The following is a 19,566-nucleotide window of genomic DNA, read 5'->3' on the forward strand; positions in this document are numbered from 1 at the left end:
CCCTTGTATAGCAAAATCTAAACTTTGCTTTGGATTAACTTGAATTTCGCCTCCCTAAATGCTTTCTCTCGTGATTATCTACTATATCAATTTGTGTGACTTTCAGATTAATAAATGTCTGCTCTCGTATTTGCAAAAGATATTATAACCTACCTCACTGGAATTCTGGGCCTTTATTTTCCCGTGAATAAATTGATATTTCAAAAACTCATTCTTACGATTTCAGATGAAGATTGATTGATATGGGTCATATTAAGTCAATCTGGAAGTAAATTTATTCAAGCATGCGGAAGCTTAAAGGTTTTTCAACTTTTCCCCTAGAAAGAAAGCAGTGGTGGTATTGTATGAATTTTCAAGGTTAAACGAAAATTTAATCATTCAGCTGGTTTGATGTTATGACAGGATCAATGAATTCGAAATTATCGCTCCGTAAATAGAAAAGGTAAAGGGTTTAGACTGAAAGTAATACGACGAAGGCGTCCTATACCAACAGTATTTTAATTTAGAAAATTACTCGATGAAATATGAATAATGAGAACCACTTATAAGGAATTGATATTATATAGAAATGAGCTAAATTTATTACTTTATAACAACTCGAATGATATTTCTTCGAAATAAATATTTATTAGTATTAATTACCATGACAACGAGTTGCCACTATCGATATCCAGCCAACTTTATACTTTATCGAAACTATACTATTTTATGGATTAAAAGTTAATTATACTTAAATTTAGAAAATTCGTCGTAAAATTAGTCGAATGAAAAAGGTCGTTTAGTTTTTTTCCCCTGCAGATAAACCACCAGCATTAAGGTGCGGTGCTAGATATCGAAAGAAATTTTCGCTTTTAAAGTTTAAAAGCCGGAGAAAAGTTTTATAGATGATTTTTTATTTGCATCGAATGCGTGCAGTAAAATTTTGATTTTTATTTTCACGTGCCTACTACCTTAGCTACATTGCATTGTTCGGTATATTATGTAGGTATTGTATTTGTTTATAAGGCTATACGCACTGCACATATGGTGGAGTAAATTATCAATCGCGAAATTCATTTATCGCTCGATTTAATGGCTGACTCCGGTCTCGTAGGTTTTTTACCGTCTAATTTACGACTAGAACAAAAATTAGATTCAGTAGCACGAGAGATACGATATACTCGGAGAAAAAAAAATACGCAGAATTTTTATTGACTCGTGCGCGCTTGTATGGAGAACACGAGTCGCCTTATTCTTACCAAAAATGCCCATGCTCTGTCGCGTAATTAGCTTTGTCAGGGTTTCTACAACATGGCACAATCGATCAGCAGTTAAATAGTGGTAATAGGCCCAATCGACGTGATGTTATACGAATTCGAATGATTCTTTTTTTCTCCGTATACAGGGTGTCCTATTAATTAAACGTCGTTTAAATATCGAAAGTGAAAAGCTTTATATACGAACAGGAAACCAATTTAGACGTTTTAAGGAACAATGGGTTTTGAAATTTTAAAGAACACGATCCTTCAGCCAGGATTTAGTTTTGGGCTAAGGAGGCAGAGGGGTTACCTTTTGAAAAAAGGCCGGAAAAGGAGAACCGAAACAAAAAAGAGCGCGACTTGATAAAATTGTGTTGTAATGTCAAGAAATTGGGATATTTCAAAGTCTACCTGGCATAATAATATTAGCTGCGTTGAAAGGCCGAAGAATTGAGACAATTCAAAGTTCTACTTTTCTGACATCGTCAATTTTGATAAATTCATCTTATACGTTCAGTTCTCGTACCTAATGATATTGTGTTGTAAATTGAAATATCAAGAAACTAAGGCGATTTTATGTTAGTCGAGTCTTAATCACTGACTAAACTATTTTTTAAAGTAAAGATGAAAAGAAAAAGTTAATTCTTTTGGCTTGAAAAAAGTAGCTCTCAATTAATTTTCTATACTTCTCCTCCTCGCTGCTATTTTCAATTGAAACGTAATTTTATGGTGAAATTTTTAATTGAAAACATTTTTGCTTGAATTTCTTTCCGATTTGCTGAGGAATAGAATCTTACTAGGAGGCTCCGCCATGGCCCCAACTCCTGGTTCGGTCTGCTCGCTTTATGTTGCATTTACAGATCATCTCGGATATGTTGCTTGTATGTATTTTCCAAATGTTGGGGGAGATAAAAATTCCAAAATTGTGGTTTTTGGGGCATCTTCACTCCTCTCTCTTGGAAACAAATTGATTCAAATTTCACGGATTTGAGGTCAAAGTATAATTTAGCTAAAAACGGATTTCAAAATTTTTTAGCACCAACTCCTCCAAATTTAGTGCCCATGAAATCAAAATTGGTCCTTAGCTATATTTTATTGAGACATGACATGTTGTGGTTGTATTTCAGTTTTTTCAAAATTTTGGGGGAAATTCCAAAAATTTAAATTTTTGGACGTATCTCTCCTCCTCTGGAACCAAATTGGTTCAAATTTTGGATTTGAGGTTAACGTAAAAGAGCGATTTTAAAAAGAGTCCTTCCAAATTTTTTAATGTTGATTTTAGTACCCTTTCCACAAAAGATGCCTACATTTTTTTTTTTAATTGTGATCGAATATGTGGTTTTTATGCACCCGAAGATTTTTGAGATCTCATTTTAAAAATAAGTTCTTTAAAGAGGAGGTAAACTAGAATTTCTATTGTAAATTTTTCAAATTTATCAATGGTAGGCTCAACTTTTAAATTTGTTGAGAAAAGTCAAGTTTTCAGCACGAAAGCTCGGTTTTTGATTTTTCATTCCAATGTTGACCAAAATTATGCTACTAGAAAATTGGTTTATTCAGAAGAAATTGAGATGGTTACGCCTTTAGACGTCAAAATGGTCATCCTATTCATGCAAATTTTATTCATTTTCATTGCTGATGAAGATTTACACATATGCTTACATATATTTACGCTTGATCGGATCGAGACACCCTGTCGGTATGCATTGTACATAAATATACATCTCTGGACGCGAGAGCGAGATATATACTCGTATTTTTATAACATGTAAAGTGTATTTTTTAATTTGTGACAAGAGGGTGACATGGGTTTGTTTTTTACAACACGAATGGCGAAGGATGAAACGTAATAAAAAAAATAAACGTGTAATTGGTTAGGTGGGAATTTTTTTCAACTCGTTGGAAAAGCGTGCACCGTGTGCTGGTACATTTGTGCATTAATTTGACCTGGTACGGTATTTGTTTTTACGCTGCTCGACGTTTGAAATGTTGAAAAAAACAATACCAGCCATTACGAATTCATTGTGAAATTCAAGATTCAACTGGATGTTTAATTTTGCTACGTGGGGTTTTTTCCCCCGGTGACTGTGTGCGCGAAAATGCGAAGGTAAACATTTTAAAATGCGAAGAAAGTGGAGATTGTTGTTCTAAAAATTTTAACGCCTAGGTTTTTTTTTCTCTCGCTCTATCTTGGCGTATTTGTTTAACCTAGTCGACGTAATGGTAGGTACGATGGCGATGGGTGGAAGGCAAAAGCATGGTGTTCGATAGACAAATGACGACGGCGAAATGCTTCTTATGTAGTGTTTCTTGTCGCAGATGTATTTTCAACTGAGGATTATCCGTACTTTATAACTCGCTTCTTCTTGTTTTGCTGTTGTGTAACTTGAACTGCAAAATTTTTCTACTTTGCTAAGAATATTGCATACTGCTTGGTACATACATACTACATAGACATACGAGTACACGGAGATCAAATAACGCTGCTGTGCTTTGTATATCGTCATCCTCGTTCTTTTATGCACGCTAAGCGAAATAATAAAGTGGGGTTTGTTACTGTAGCTGTAAGAGCTGCTACCAGAATGAGGTTTGTTATGCTAAAGTCAACTCGGTCGAAAGGGGCGATGGCGGTTTCTAATTTTCAAAGTCCTTGTATGCATTTCTCTACGTTGTTATACTGCTCATTTGTTTGTGGTATATTATTGTTTTACTAGTTAAATTTTTGTGGTTTTTTCTTCTTTAACGTGGAAAGCTCTTTTTACGTACTTATATTTTGTCACAGTTTTTTTTTTATCGTGTTGAGAATAGTGTTACGAGTTACGTATAGATGTAAGTGTCATTAATTTCAAGGAAAAATGCATAATATACTATTATTGAAAATTCTATTTTGCATTCCTTGAATTTAGTTTTCTCTCTGGATTTGAACCATTTTCATGCAAAATATACGTTATTCGTTCATATTTTGTTGTATACAATGATATCTTTGGAATTTGAGCGAAGGCGTTCAATAAAAGCGGAAATTATATTTTATTCGACGAATTGTTGTGCTGCTCGCAGAAAAATCGCAAAAAATGCATCGAAATTACAAATCGTGATATTATATTTCAATTTTATTCTTACTTTGTGCCATTTATACGCATTTGCGCATTATAACGACTACGAAAGAAAACCCATCGCGTTATTCGCGTTTATTATACCTATGAATACATTATTTGTGAATGGAATGAGAAAAAAATTGAATTTTCAAATATCCGGCCATTGTGGAAATGGTGATGAAAATTCTGAATGAGACAAGACCCGAATTGCTTATCAACACCTGTTAATAACAATATTAAATAGGTGTAGGTGTTTGGTAGTAAGTTTCGAAAAAAAGACGGTTGATGTAAAATTTTTTTGAAAAAATCAAAATCAATTTCATTTGAATTAATTTTAGCTACATACATTTGAACATTAAGGACCAAGAATATGTACATTATACAGTATAATGAGTTGAGTAATGTACATGATTTCAGTATTCCAGGCTCGTTGCCAGCGTGAGAGAAGAACCCCGTGAAGCAAAAGGCTTCACCTAAGAAAAAATACTTCGCTTTTTTCATAAAAATAAAAAAAATTAAAAAAAATTAAAAACAAAACATTGCTCAACTGAACCAGTAGGCTATAGGAAAAGAATGTCAAAAAAGGGAGAAGGAGTGGTGAAAAATAGAATTGGTACATCGAGTTTTTTTTTGTAAAATGTGTTCAGAAAGACACCCAAACGAGCATTTACAAAAAAGTTTACACCTTCAATCTTTATGCTAACCCCTCACAGGGATCAAACGTGTCCACAATTTCAGTTTTTCGCAAATAACCTGAAAATGATGGTATTTACGAAAGAAAGTATTGAACCTAAATTATTCTACATGGAATTCCCTACAACTTGATACTATATGCTTGATGAGAATCCATCAGCGGTAGCTCTCGAAAAAGGGCACGGAAAGGGGAGGGTTACGTATGAAATGAAAGGAGTCTTTAGGTTCTAAAAAACAAATTGAACACGATTACTCGACTCGAAAACCATCGAAATGTAAACTTTTTAGAGCCTACAGCGATTTTTCACATTTTTCAAGAAATTTCAAATCGCCGTGGAAGGGTTGAAATGTAATTTTTTCACTTTTTCTGGAATTTCCTGGAATTTACAAATTGGTCAAAAATTCACTCTTGAACTCACAGTTTTGGAATCTCGCGGTTACCAGCTAAACGGTCGAAAAGGTGTCTAATAAGCACCGAACAAAATTATGAGTGCCAAAGTTCATTTTTGGTCTTTCCAGAGAGATTTGAAATTCCTGGAGAATATTAAAAATCGCTGAAGGCTCCTAAATGTAGCAAAACTAGTACTTAGTTGTTGACGTGTGAGAGCTGAATTAATGGAATTATTCACATTGGTTCACTTTGCTAAAAAAAAATGAATATATCATGAAAATAAAACGTTAAAAAATCGCCTTCTGAACAACTTTTTTGAATTTTTTGAAATTTTCAAAAAATCTCCAGAAATTTAAAAATGAACTTTAGTGTCTGAAATTTGGTTGCGGAGGTTCCAAGACGTGCTCTTTCAATCTAGCTTGGTTTTGTTCAAATCAGAGAGTGTGAGTTCAAAAGAGATTCCCTTCTAAGTACTTTGTTAGAAATAATTGAAAAGAATATTTCGATTTGTCCACAAGGTGATCCACAGTGAAAATGTCAGCTTTTCTCAACACAAAATATAGAGTCCTTGGAATTATTGAAATTATCTCAGTAGGAAATTCCCTGGTCTTAAAAAATTGATCATGAAATCGTATTGGACAACTGAAATGTTGCAGATAAGATAACTACTGTTCATGTGACGTTTTACACCTCATCGCTCCTAAAACTAAAAAAATATTGCCAACATTTTTTAGATTAATTCACTCACCATCAACGTAAACTCAATAATATTATTAAGAAAGATGAATTGATACAAAAACTAATGAATGGAAATTTAAATTCTTTTTAAGTACGTAATTTATTCAATGTACACCTAACGCACAATTTTAAAATGCGAAAAGTCTATTGAATTTTAATCGCCCGTATATGCATGCGCAGGTAGGTACCTATATTACATATATACGATGAATAGGGGAATATCAACGGGAAAAAAATCGTCCAATTTAAAAGGACGTAAAAAACAATTTGTGCTTTTTTTTATCGTCCAATAAAAATGTGAACTATTTCAATATAATACTCTACGGTTTGGAAATAGGCACCTTTATACTTCCGTTTGATTTTTCTTTCTTTTAGGCCTTTCTCAACGTGTAGGTATAACTGCAACAGCTGGTGCTTGGAGAAATAAAACGAAATCTGCGGAAATTTTTCGCATTTAAATGAACAAACGTCGACGTAATAAGTTGGCGAAAGTGTAGGCGCGCGAAATTAACATCGTTTAAATCCCATCAAGGTATGCTAGATCCCTAAGAGATTAAAAACAAGCTCGAAATGATAAGAAAAGGGCGAAAATTTCACCGATATCAGATTAAACATTATAAAACGGCAGCCCGGATGTAACGCAGAATTTAACCATTATTGAAATTTTCGACTCGGCTTCGGATTGTTGGAAGAGGTTTCCCCTCCCCTCACTGTCTCTGTCTTTTTTGCTCTGTTTCTTATAACGTTTTTGCTGATCCCAATTCGTGAAATCGATTTATATATTTTTTTTTCTCTCTTTTACGAGTCGTAACATCTAACGTAATGGTTTTACAGTTAAAGTGCATTAACGTATAGTAGAAAAATTGTCTCGAGAGGTATTAACCGAACGAGTTTGAAGTTGGGTGAGCTGAAATGACGAACAGAAAAAAAGCCAACCACGACGAAATGTGTGTATCAACAAAAGATCGACGAGTCATTCGTTTGCGTATATTTTTTTTTCTGCTCTAAAACACGCGGTTGTGGATAGAATAGGATACGTATTTTTAATAAAACGATAAATGTTACGATTTGTATTTCCGATGAAATATTCTCTTTAATAATGTTTCCTCGTGTATAGAAAAATATACGTTATTAATTTTACAACTTTGTTGAGCCGCTACTCGGCGCTGCTTCTTTTCGCCTTCATTAAATTCATGAAAGTTTACATTTTCAAGTCCAATGTCGTTATAAACTTTTAAATTAAATTAATTTTTTGCTATTCGAAGAACGTTACCGCGGATTTTTTGCCGCAATCGTTTCAGCACGTTTTTGTGTGCGCCATTCTGCGAATATAATTTCCCCCTGAATTAGTGTAGTATAGTCTTGTAGGTAGGTAGATGGATGAAAGTAGGTACGTCGTTCATACGATTTGGGTGTTTTCTCGTTATTTTTTTTTCAAACTTTCGCGCCAAAAAATTCGGTTTTTGTAGGATTCTCAGAATTTGAAGTCAATTTTTCTTTTTCAAAAGCTAACCTATAAACTTTATTTTCAGTGTTTTTGGATTAAAACATGTTTAGGTATGTTTATTGTATGAGTGAAGAATCCACGGAGATCTATACGGATTATGGATCCCATGAGGGAAGTAGGTACATTTTCCTCTGACAAGGATTCTGATTGGAAACTGCTCAGTGACAGTTGAATACATTTTACAATATTTTTGATAAAAGTTCACAGGATTGCGTATTCATTTTTAATTTTGGATGACTTCTTTCTTCAAACTTGAAGATTTTTATTTTCTCAGTCAATAACTGTAACCTCATGTTTAAAGATCAATTTTCAACATTCCTAAGGCATGAATCCAACCGGCAGAAAAATTTTCGAATCGGAAAACGCTAAATCGAAATCGCATGTAAAAATTTATCGTCAGCCATTTCAGGCGCTAAAGTTTATTTTACGATTTTAGGTGGATTTTTGAAAATCAAATTTGTAGTAAAACTAGAAAATAAATAAAAATTTCCTCAAATTAACCTAGAACGCTGAAATTTTGCTGTATACCCTGTTTTTGAACCGTTTTGAGCAGTCTTGAGCCTCCAGCAGCTAGATTTTTTTAAAGCGAAATTTCATATTTTACTCAATGAAGTTGGAAAGCTAAAATTTATTTCAGTTCATCAATTTTTGATAATTTTCAATCATTATTTTCGTGCCAATTTTACAATTTTTTATGATACTTGATACTTTGTGCGATTTTTGTAAACTGTTCCGAAGTTTGTATTTTAATTTTATCATTTTATATGACGTAATTTTTCACAACTTTTTTTTTACTTTCAAGTTTTTTTTCGCGAGATTTTTTTCAAATTTCGTGATGTTACATATTATTTTCATTGCAATTTTATTGTTGTCGTGACTGTTCAATTGAAGGGTTCCTTTCCAAGTCGGCCTAAGTCCATTTTTTTCGTTTCGAGAAAAACACAAATAAGTGTTTTTCTCGCCCTTCCGCTTCAATAATAAATGATGTGATTATATGGTTGTGAAGCTTGATCTTTCTGCTTTAAAGTACCGTATTGGTATTTTTTTAATTTTGCGTATTTTCAGCTCCAGAGCGCGTCAAACAGTCAGAAAAAGTGGACTTAGGCCCATTTGGAATAATCTGATGTTAAAAATTTCGAAAAAGAGCTGAAAAACGCGTTTTTTCAAAAAAAAATTCACGAATCATTAATTTAATACATTTCTGAAACAATTTCATTCGAAGCACCTTCAAATTTCGTCTCTCGAAAATCGTTGAAAAACTTGAAAAAAAAACCGGCACAACCGCACTTGTATACAAATTCTTAAAAAATGTATGATTTAGGCCACTTTGGAATAATCAGCTGTTTTTTCGAGCCGGCAAAACAGCGCTCCTGAGCGAAAAAAGTAACGCCAGGTGTTGGGACAAGGTGATAAAGGTGTTAACCGACCTGTACCAGCAGATGGCGCTGCTAACTCAAAAATGATAAAAATGGACTTAGGCCGACTTGGAAAGGAACCCTTCAATTGAGCACTAAGCATTGTTATGAAATTATTCCTACAGGTAATTCGTAATAATAATAGTTTTTATTTATTTTCTGTTTTCAGCCCACCAAATTAAACGTTTTCAGAAACGATCTGGATAGTTGGGATTTCACGATAGGTAAGTTTACATATAACGTTTTCGTAATAAATTAACTAATGAACATCGAATGTCAACAAGCGGAATTTTTTCTGTTTTGAAATGGTATAAAAATAGTAACTTTGTTGTGGAAGAAAAAACCCCGGCACATTAACGATTTACAAAGCAATCGCGTATATATACGTTGGAATGTCTGTCTGTCGAGAAAATCATTACATATAAACGAATCAACCAACTTCAAATCAAAGGGAATTCAATCTAAGAATACCTATCCACCGTGTTTAAAAAAAAAACTAGACAGCTGCGCTTAGCGCAGCTGCAATAGTGTGCGTAGCCTATTTAGTTAGGTAACAACGTGGTTTCGAAAAAAAAAAACAGAACAAAATTTCAAAAAAAGACGCAACTACGAAAAAAATCACAACGCGACTTTAAAATAATAAGCACAATAGCGATTTTGAAAAAAAATCACCCCACAATTTTGAAAAAAAGCACAACGCAAATTTCGAAAATAGAACGCGATTTTGAAAAAAAATCACAACACGATTTTGAAAAAAAAGCACACCGCGATAACGCGATATTGAGAAAGTATGCGCAACGCGATTTTGAAAAAAAAACAACGCAATTATGGGAAAAACGCAATTTTGAGAAAATGCACAACGCGATTTTGGAAAATGTGATTATGAAAAAAAAAGCACAACACGATTTTGAAAAAAAACGCGACTTTAAGAAAAAGCACAACGCGCTCAACGCAATTTTGAAAGTAAAAAAACCTAATTTTGAAAAAAAAAACTCAATTTTGGAAAAAGCACAACACAATTCTGAAAAAACTGCGCAACTCGATTTTGAAAAAGCACAACGCGATTTTGTAATAAAAGCACAACGCGATTTCGAAATGAAAACGCAATTTTTAAAAAAAGCACAACACGATTTTCGAAAAAACGCGATTTTGAGAAACAGCACGTAGCAATTTGGGAAAACGCGATTTCGGAAAAAAAGCACCATGAGATTTTGGAAAAAAAAGCAAAACGCGATTATGAAAAAAAAGCACTATGTGATTTCGAGAAAAAACAGCACAACGCGATTTCAAAAAAAAGTACAACGGGAGTTTTAAAAAAAGCACTACGCGATTTCTAAAAAAAAAAGCACAATGCGATTTCTAAAAAAAAGCACAACACGATTTCAAAAAAAAAGCACAACGCGATTTTGAAAAAACAGCACAACGTGATTTTGGAAAGAAAAGCACAACGCGATTTTAAAGAAAAAGCACTACGTAAATTTTGGGGAAAAAACGCAATTTTGAAAAAAATGCACAACGCGATTTTGGAAATGAGAGCACAACGCGCAAAAAAAAGCACAATGGGATTTCAAAAAAAAGCACAACGCGATTTTAAAGAAAAAGCACTACACAATTTTGAAAAAAAAACGAGATTTTGAAAAAAATGCACAACGCAATTTTGGAAAGAAGAGCACAACACGCAGAAAAAAGCACAACGCGATTTCAAAAAAAAAGCACAACTCGATTTAAAAAAAACACGAGATTTCAGGGAAAAAAAGCACAACACAATTTTGGAAAGAAAAGCACAACGCGATTATGAAAACAAAAGCACAACCCGATTTCTGAAAAAAAAGCACTACTGGATTTCAAAAAAAAAGCAAAACCCAATTTTAATAAAAAAACAAGAGATTTCGGAAAAAAAGCACAACGCGATTATGAAAAAAAAGCACAACCCGATTTCTGAAAAAAAGCACAACACGATTCCAGAAAAAAAAGCGCAACAGGATTTTTAAAAAAAGCACCATGCGATTTCAAAAAAAAAAGCAGAACGCGATTTCAAAAAAAAGCACCACACAAGTTCGGAAAAAAGCACAACATGATTTTGAAAAAAAAGCTCAACGTGATTTTGAAATGAAAAAGCACAACGCGATTTTAAAAAAACACCACACTATTTTGAAAAAAAGCACAACGCGATTTTAATTAAAAAACGCGAGATTTCAGAAAAAAAAGCACAGCGCGATTTTGAAAAGAAAGCGCAACGCAATTATGAAAAAAAAGCACAGCCCGATTTCTAAAAAAAAAGCACAACATGATTCCAGAAAAAAAAGCACAATGTGATTTCAAAAAAAAAAAAAAAACGTGTTTTCAAAAAAAAGCACACTGTGATTTTGAAAAAGATTTTGAAAAAAAAGCGCAACGGGAATATGAAAAAAAAGCACGACCCAATTTCAGAAAAAAAAAGCACAACCCAATTTCAAAAAACAGCACAATGGGATTTTTTAAAAAAAAGCACCACGTGATTTCAAAAAAAAAGCACTACGCAATTTCGGAAAAAAGCACAACGCAATTTTGAAAAAAAAGCTCAAAGTAATTGTGAAATAAAAAAGCACAACGCGATTTAAAAAAAAACACCACACAATTTCGGAAAAAAAGCACAACGCGTTTTCAAAAAAAAAGCACACCGTGATTTTGAAAAAAAAGCACAACGCGATTATGAAAAAAAAACAAGGTGAAAACAAAACGCGATTTTGAAAAAAAGCACAACACGATTTTGATAAAAGCACAATGCAATTCTGAAAGTTCAAAAGCTCGAAAACACAACGCGATTAAAAAAGCACTATAAGATATCAAAAGCACAACGTAATATTGAAAGCACTATACGCAAAAACGAAAGCTCGAAAGCACTATGCAACATGAAATGCACAGCACAATACCGAAAGCTCGAAAGTATAACGCGACACGGATAGAACTTCTCTGGAGCACAGCCAAAGCGCAAATGACTGGTGGGATTTGGTTACTAAGGGTAGCCACCTGCTTTCATTGTCTAGGTACTAAAGGTGTGTAAATGAAACACCTGCAGGTGCTCTAAAGACCTTTCTCAAAATTGAACAATAGAGAAATGTTTGAAATTGAACAAAGGGAAAGATAACACTGTAGATAAGAATATTTTAGGACACCTGCAGTGTTACATTTTAAAACAGATGTCGGCGCCGCTTTTGATACCTTTCTCATTGTTCAATTTTGAAAATTTAAAGGCTCTTCAAAAATAAATTTTTACCACCCGTTGTGTTCGCTCAATTCAATAAAAACCGGCAGATAAGTGAACATAAAGGGTGTCGGCTTGGCTTTTGATAAATATAACACCAGAGGGGTCGGCTTCCCTTTTGATAAAATCTTTTCTATTGTTCAATTTTGAAAAATAAATTCGAAAATTGAACAATAGAAAAGATTTTAGAACCCCTGTGGTGTTACATAAATTTTGAAATTTAACTGACGGCGGCTTTGCTTTTGTCGGCGTCCCTTTTGATATGGCCCTTCTCCCCTTTTTATTCTTTTTTTGGTACAAATTTTCGTAATTAATTGCAATTACTCAAGAAGCTAATTGAGTAATTGCAATTATAATTACGGCGTTCCATGCCTCACGTTAGACCACATCTACGTGTGAAAATTTCAAGAAAATCGGCCCCTCCATCTAAGAGAACATTCGTTCCAAAGAATTTTTTCATTTTCAGACCGAAACTAATAGTGTGCTACGCACACTAAAAAAAAAGAAACGAAAAAAGTATAGAAATAGAGAAAAAACAAATCCAAGCACGCGAATGATACGTCGTACTTACAGTCGACGTCGATTGACGAAAAATACGTGCACAGGACGTTTGCAAAGGCGCGTATAGCGTATATCCTGACCCGTTGCTTGCTGGGTTCGTAAAAGGGATCATGTTTGAATTATACGTTGCTGGCCGATTAATCTAAATCGATTATCATTAAAGATTTCAAATCGGTGTTAAAAAATAGTCGTAAATATCAATTCAAAGTGAAAGCTGGACGCGTGATTTTTTTCCTTAATGTTTTGGGGAACGTTATCAAAGTTTTTAAAAATTTTCTCTATTTATCACCGGCCCCTAATTGGTGAACGCGTATACGGTGAGCTTTATTACCTCGGACGACATTAGCAGAATTAATGAAAAGCTTACTGGGTCACGGAATGTCCAACGTACGGAATTTTCCGACTCGTATGAAAAATATCTGTGCGTGGAACGTGGCGGATGGCGCTGTAAGAGTTGGCATGATAGGTATGCTAGATTTTCATTTTTCTTTCAACCATAAATTCGTATGTATAATCAAAGGCTTGCACAAGGGTACTTTCATATCTTGAATTGACCGTAATATTTCGCACGAGAATAAAGTCTAATAACTCGAAGACGTATGTCTTGTGGTATTTAACAAGCAACGAAACGATTTAAGTTTTTTTTTACCCGGGTAGAGTTGAAGTTGATGAGTATAAAGTATTGATCTTGAAAATTGAAAGGTGGTTTAGACTGCACAGATATAATTTTGTATCTATTCGCAAAAAAAAAAACTGAATTAGGTATTGGTTTTTGGAATTTTTAAAAGAAACTTATTTCGATAGTCTGTTTAGGAGTGACATTTACTTCGCATGGGGATGTGGGGTTGAGAGGGTGATTTTTGTAGAATCGTGCACGTGGCTTAAAGTGAGTACGTAAGATGAATAAATGATGAAGAATTTCTGCCAATTTTTAAACGGATTGGTGTTTACGCCTTGATTTTCAATTCAAATATTAATGATGGTTATAGGTACCTATTAATTTACAAGCTTTTAAGCTGAATGACTTCTGATATTTGAATAGCTACCTATTTAAGTACTGAGAAAGTTGATATGTATTTTGTTTTAATCCTCTCCCCTCTCCTCCTTAATTTTTATTTTGATTGTATCATTTCACCCCTTTGACAACTGAAAATGGGAACCAAGAGGGTGTTTAAAAAATACCTTTTTTTCTAACGCAGAAATTTAGAATTTTTGTAATGTGTTTTTGATTTTTCTTCTATTTTGTTTTTCGTTTTCATTTTTTCGACATTAAAAAAATTTTAAATCTTCCATTTTCTCTTCCCTAAATTTAGAGCCTCATTGAAGTCGATCTAAGAAAAAAGGAATAGAATCAACAAAATCTCAACTCGATGCAGCTTCTTTTTTCCTTTTTTTTTCAGATTTAATTTTCTCTTATTTTAATGCTTTTAGATTGCACTCGGAAAATATTATTTTTACGTGGTTCGTCATTAATTATGACGTCGAAACGTTTCTTTCCTACCAAATTAAATACTCCCTTTTTGGTATTTTCTGCGTATTTTGTTCACGATGGTTTCTGACGCACTGGTAATCCTCACTTCCTCGGCACATTTTATTGCGTTAAAGTAAACACCACTATTGTGAGATTAGTTTTCTACTCGTGAATTTCGATGTTGAAGAAAGTAAAAGAGGAATTGGGAAAGTTGAAAAAGTCTAACGAGAACAGAAAAAAGTAAACCATTCGCTTTTTAGAAAATTCTCCAGTAAATCTTTCTTAATACGTAGATATACAGTAAGTAGAGGCATACGTTTTTAATGGTGTTGATAAAGATACCTAACTTTGTGAAAAACTTGTCACGATTTTTACGCGTTGAAATTTAGGCTCGACTGTTACCTTACTTACTCGTGTAATTAAATTATCAGCTGTTTAACCGATAATGTACGTAGTAGACTGCGTGTGCGAATTGTTTGGCGAGACAAGTGGTGAAAAAAAAAGACGAAGAAAAATGAAACGAAACGTGATAGTATATCTACAAGAGCGACAGACGACAGAAATTTTAAATGGTTTAACCTTGTTGGAAATTTGGCCGCATTCGATCCATTAAATTTTAGCCCGAGTAGTTTTTAAAAATTGCGTTAAATACTCGTAAATCGAAAGCAGCGTCGAAGAAAACCCCTATTAGAAAAATTTTTATTATTTGAGACCTCGAATAGAAAAGACGTCGAGAATTTAACGAGTAGACGAAGCTTTCGTTGTGTAGTGTAGTTTAACGATTTATATACTCGATGTTAATACACTGGAAGCGTATTTTTATGAGGACGAACGCTAAAAAGCGCCCAACACCGTCCACCGAGTCCAGTCGTCCGTCGTATAATCGACATTTTCAAATAAGAAAAACACCACGCGGAATGGTGTGGCGTGTCCTCGTTTTAAGGGATTTTTTTCGCCTCTCGCCAGCGCCGTTTAGATTAACTTTCAGCTTGCGGTTATGATTACGCTTTCTGGACAAAGATATTATTCTACCAGGGCGGTTCTTTGACAATAAATGCTGACTGCTCGTTTCTGGTGTCTTTTTTACCCCTCCGGATATTTACCCATTCTTGCCACACAATACTGTATCGAGCTTTTAACGAAATTCAGGTTTCATTTTATTCATCGTATTACCGACAGGGTGTCCGGGGAGAGAATGACTGAGAATTTTCAGGATGAATTTTATTGGCATAATTTTTGCAGACGAACAAAGAAGGTTCTTTGCCAAAATGGCCTATCTTTAAAGTTTAATGAATTATAAACAGATGAAAATTGTAGAAAAATTCAAAACATTCTGTTTTCAAAAAAATTATAATTTTGATTTTTGAAAAAAAAAATTGCGAGTACATCTCAAAAGTAGAAAAGTGAACAAAATCTGTCACGGAAACCTTTTATCGGAAATTGAAATTTAATGAACATTATTTTGTAAACCTTGTAAATTTTAGTCCCAGGCAAAAAGTTGTAATAATAAAATTCGTTTACTTTATTTGACGTACAAATAAGTATTTCATTTTCTCCATCATTTTTCAAATTACAGTACCTACTTTTTTCTCTAAATCTATTTGTATAGTGGTACCTAGCTCCTTCAATTTGCAAGTTGGGGTAAAACTCATTCCATTGAATTTTGCTTTTCTTTCGATCTACTACCCATTTTTATGGTCAAAACAAAATATTCATTTTCACTGCTCCCTCCCCTTTGATGTCTTTTCCTCTGAGTTATAAAAAAAAGCAACAGGCTCACCCAAAGGGTTTTTTAATAGGCTCTAAAATTCCTATTTCCCTTTTGTATCCAAATGTTCAGTTTAATCACCTATTCCCAGGACACCCTGTATTGTTTTCTCATTGAATGCGTTTCGGTTCGCCTAAATAAGGCTACAATGAATAATTTTTTACCATACGATATTATGATACACGATATTACATACAAACGATTATTATTTAAATGAGTCAATTACGAAACGGAAGATTATTTTGAATATAGGTATATCTAGAACGGTTATTACGAGTTTTTTCCTATTGTCTAATCTGTTGATACCCCTACAACATATTTCCATCAAATAATTAGCCATTAGGCGAACGATTAAATTGATAAAATGAATTTTAATTTTAATCACGTTAGACAATTTGTATATTTTGGATTTTCGCGTTTAATATGGTATGTTACAAAGTTTCAAAATTTGTATTCATTTGGAGAATATTATTGGAAAGTAGGTTCATTGAGGTGCCTCTATCACTATAGCTACATAGTGCATAAGTACAAAATGACCTTCCCAAAACTACTCACGTCATATTAACGTATAATTATAATTTGTATCGAGTACCTAAACCTGTTTATTGATTTTATTATTTAGTATCTACATTCGCTAAAATGTAACTGTGTGGATAGTGTTTCCTTTTCCTTTTATCATTTTTTCACCTCTGAATGACATACTTACGTCGTGCTTGTGTAGGTATGTACATAATTATCGTAAAATACTGTAATTTTCCAGAGTTTTCTTCAAAAGCGTAGCCTATAGTACTTATTTGGATTAATATAGAATGGTGGTACCTGTTGAAAATTTTTTGTTCATCAAAAACATTCTTGTTACTTTATGGCATTTCAATTAATTTATGGCTCTAGTTTTTATGGAAATTGAAAATTGCCTTAGGCGTTTGAAAGTTTATAACTTTTAATCTTCATCTTCGTTCGTTTGGAGTTCTTTGTTCTTTACCTAGTTACTGTTTTATTCTTTTTTGCTTTTTTTCTCCTTATCTGGAAGATATCGATTTTTTTTTGAGTTGGGGAAGCTGAGTTTTTTTTTGAAAATTACATAAGCGAATTCAAATTTAAAATTTTTTAGAGGAGGGGGGGTGGATGTGGAAGAACAGTGCTCAAGAGAGAGTTTTTAAGTGCAAAATAGAGACTCGATTTCAATTTTTGAACCTTTAAAATTTGAAAAAAATTGATATGATGTTTTTTAAATTTCAACTTTCCCTCGAATTGAGGGCGAGTAGGAGCAATTAATGTTGAACCTTTTCCTATTCAAATCGGTGACACAATTTTCCGGATCGTCAGAAAAATGAACAATTGACATTTTCTTCCTCTCGTCATGAAATTGCGACAATTTCTTATTTCTTCTCTGTCACAATGTGTATTTCTCAAAGGTAAAGCGAGCAGAATAAAATCCTGCCGGAAAAAGACATTTTTTCCGGCGAAGAAGAAAAAACTTGTGCAGTATTTTTGAACAGTTTATTGGTTTAAAAAATACACCACGGTCTATGGGAGTCAATATAAGCATATCTAAGCCGACTGAAAAAATATAGCAGGATTACTTTACGCGTTGCTTTTCGAAAGCAACCGGCAAAGGACAGAGGGAGAAAGAAGAGAGGGAGAAAAAAAAGGCCAGAAAGTAATTCACCGCGAAGCCTTAACACTCTGTATTTGAGCGGAAAAGTTATTTGTCAATGTAGTAAAATGTTTGAATGCTGAACATCCATAAATCGAGGTAAACTTGGCAACTTTCGGTCATAAATTGTTTTGCGAAAAGGCGCATACGCATATTTAGGGTGTAGTTTTCATTTAGATTAAAATATGCCCGTCTACTCTGAGCTAGCATACCTTTTTGTTTCATGTCGCTGGCGATTAAAAACTTGCTAAAAGCCTGCAGAATCGAATAAGCGGTGAAAAATATTGAAGTTGGAATCGAGAAATTATTTGGTAATTCGAGAAAGGCGAGGAAAAAGTTTTTATCTGCTCGCTCTACTCTGTTGTAGTATTACGTCTGTTGGAAAAAAAATCATATTCTTTTTCTTTCCCTCAGCGTTGTATTATTGTTGTTGCTTTTTTCATGCTATGGAGTTAATAACTGAAAAAAGAAGAGATTCGCTCGTTTGATAAAATTTCGTTATTGTAGTTGCAAAAAGGTTATAGTAGTTCTTGAAATTCACATTTGCTCCAACTTATCCTATAATCAAGTTTTTACGTTTTAAGGTTTAGATATAGATATATTTTTTGCCGGCTTTAGGGTGTTTTTTTGCGCGACGACAAGACGGGTGTCGTGAAAATTGAGAAATTTGCCGACGGATACGACGCTATTTAAATATTACGTATAATTACGCGAATTCGTACGCTCGCCTTTTACGCTATTAAACGAACGAAATTGAAACGCGAAAAGCTTTGTGATTCGTTAAGACAAGGTGCTTTTGCCAGCGATGGCGTAGAAATTAAAGTGCCGGCGAATTCGTTTTCCTACGGTAGAAATTTTCCTTCCTTTGTGGTAGTTAACGTATTTATTCGGGACACGTTGTTTATTAAATGAAGTCAGATTTTCAAACTTTGAATAGATACACGTGACCTGATAGCCGTGCTTGATGATGTAAGAATGCATTTCTTAAATTGCATTATAATAACGTTTGTGTAAGCGTGGGAAAAGATTATTTTTTATGCAGGATGTTTCTTTAAAGGTAGCATTCAGTCAGAAACTCAAAATACGCGAGTTAACTGGTTTGCCGATTCCGTGTTGAATATTCCAAATAGGTTGAATGTTGATCAAGTCATGTTGCAGAACTTTAATAGTGGCGCAAGAAAGGTCTTTTTCAATTCGTGTCCAATGCCAAAATTAAAGAAGCTGTGATTTATTGAGATTTTAAAAAAATGTGGTATAAGATTTTGACCAAATTCAGCGAGGACCTTTATTTTGAGTTTGAAAACTACTCAGAAAAAATGTCAGCTCCAGAGGTTCCCGTGGAAGGGAGATAAGTATGAATCTTCAAAGAGGGAGCATTTTCGAAAAAATCGCAGTTTTTCGCTCTAGTCCCTGCCAAATTGGGTTTGAGAAAACTGACCCAGTTCCAAAAGATGACATTTCAGATTCTGCGTCACCTCAGGCCATTGCCGTCAAAAACCAAGGCCACTTTTGGGGTTCTACTAAGGGGTTGAAAATTATTCACAAATCGTTCATTTTTTGGGTAAATTCGCGCTCTGAAAATTTTTCTTCTCAAATCTTTCACATTAGGTAACTAAGTCAAACATGGAAAGATATTATTTTTTTTAATGGAGAAGAAAATGGCTGAGTTAGGTTGTAATGAAACCAAAGAAATAAAAATTTCTGCATTTTTTTGGTGATGTGACGCAGCTAAACTGCATCTCGTGATTCCTGGAACTTGGAAGGGATGTTGAATCCATTTAACATAGC

At 33.8% G+C, this 19,566-nt stretch overlaps 1 protein-coding gene across 4 annotated transcripts in view; it reads left to right on the plus strand.

Moving 5' to 3' along the window:
- Nucleotides 1-19,566, plus strand: part of sm (smooth) — a 104,022-nt gene that overhangs the window by 32,488 nt on the left and 51,968 nt on the right. For all 4 annotated transcript variants that reach the window (XM_065346295.1, XM_065346296.1, XM_065346297.1 and 1 more), the window contains exon 6: nucleotides 9,247-9,301. In XM_065346295.1, the coding sequence (XP_065202367.1) occupies nucleotides 9,247-9,301 (55 nt within the window). The remainder of the gene's footprint in view (nucleotides 1-9,246; nucleotides 9,302-19,566) is intronic.

The sequence above is a fragment of the Planococcus citri genome, chromosome 1 (genome assembly GCF_950023065.1).
Source record: "Planococcus citri chromosome 1, ihPlaCitr1.1, whole genome shotgun sequence".
In the NCBI taxonomy this organism is placed as follows: domain Eukaryota; kingdom Metazoa; phylum Arthropoda; class Insecta; order Hemiptera; family Pseudococcidae; genus Planococcus; species Planococcus citri.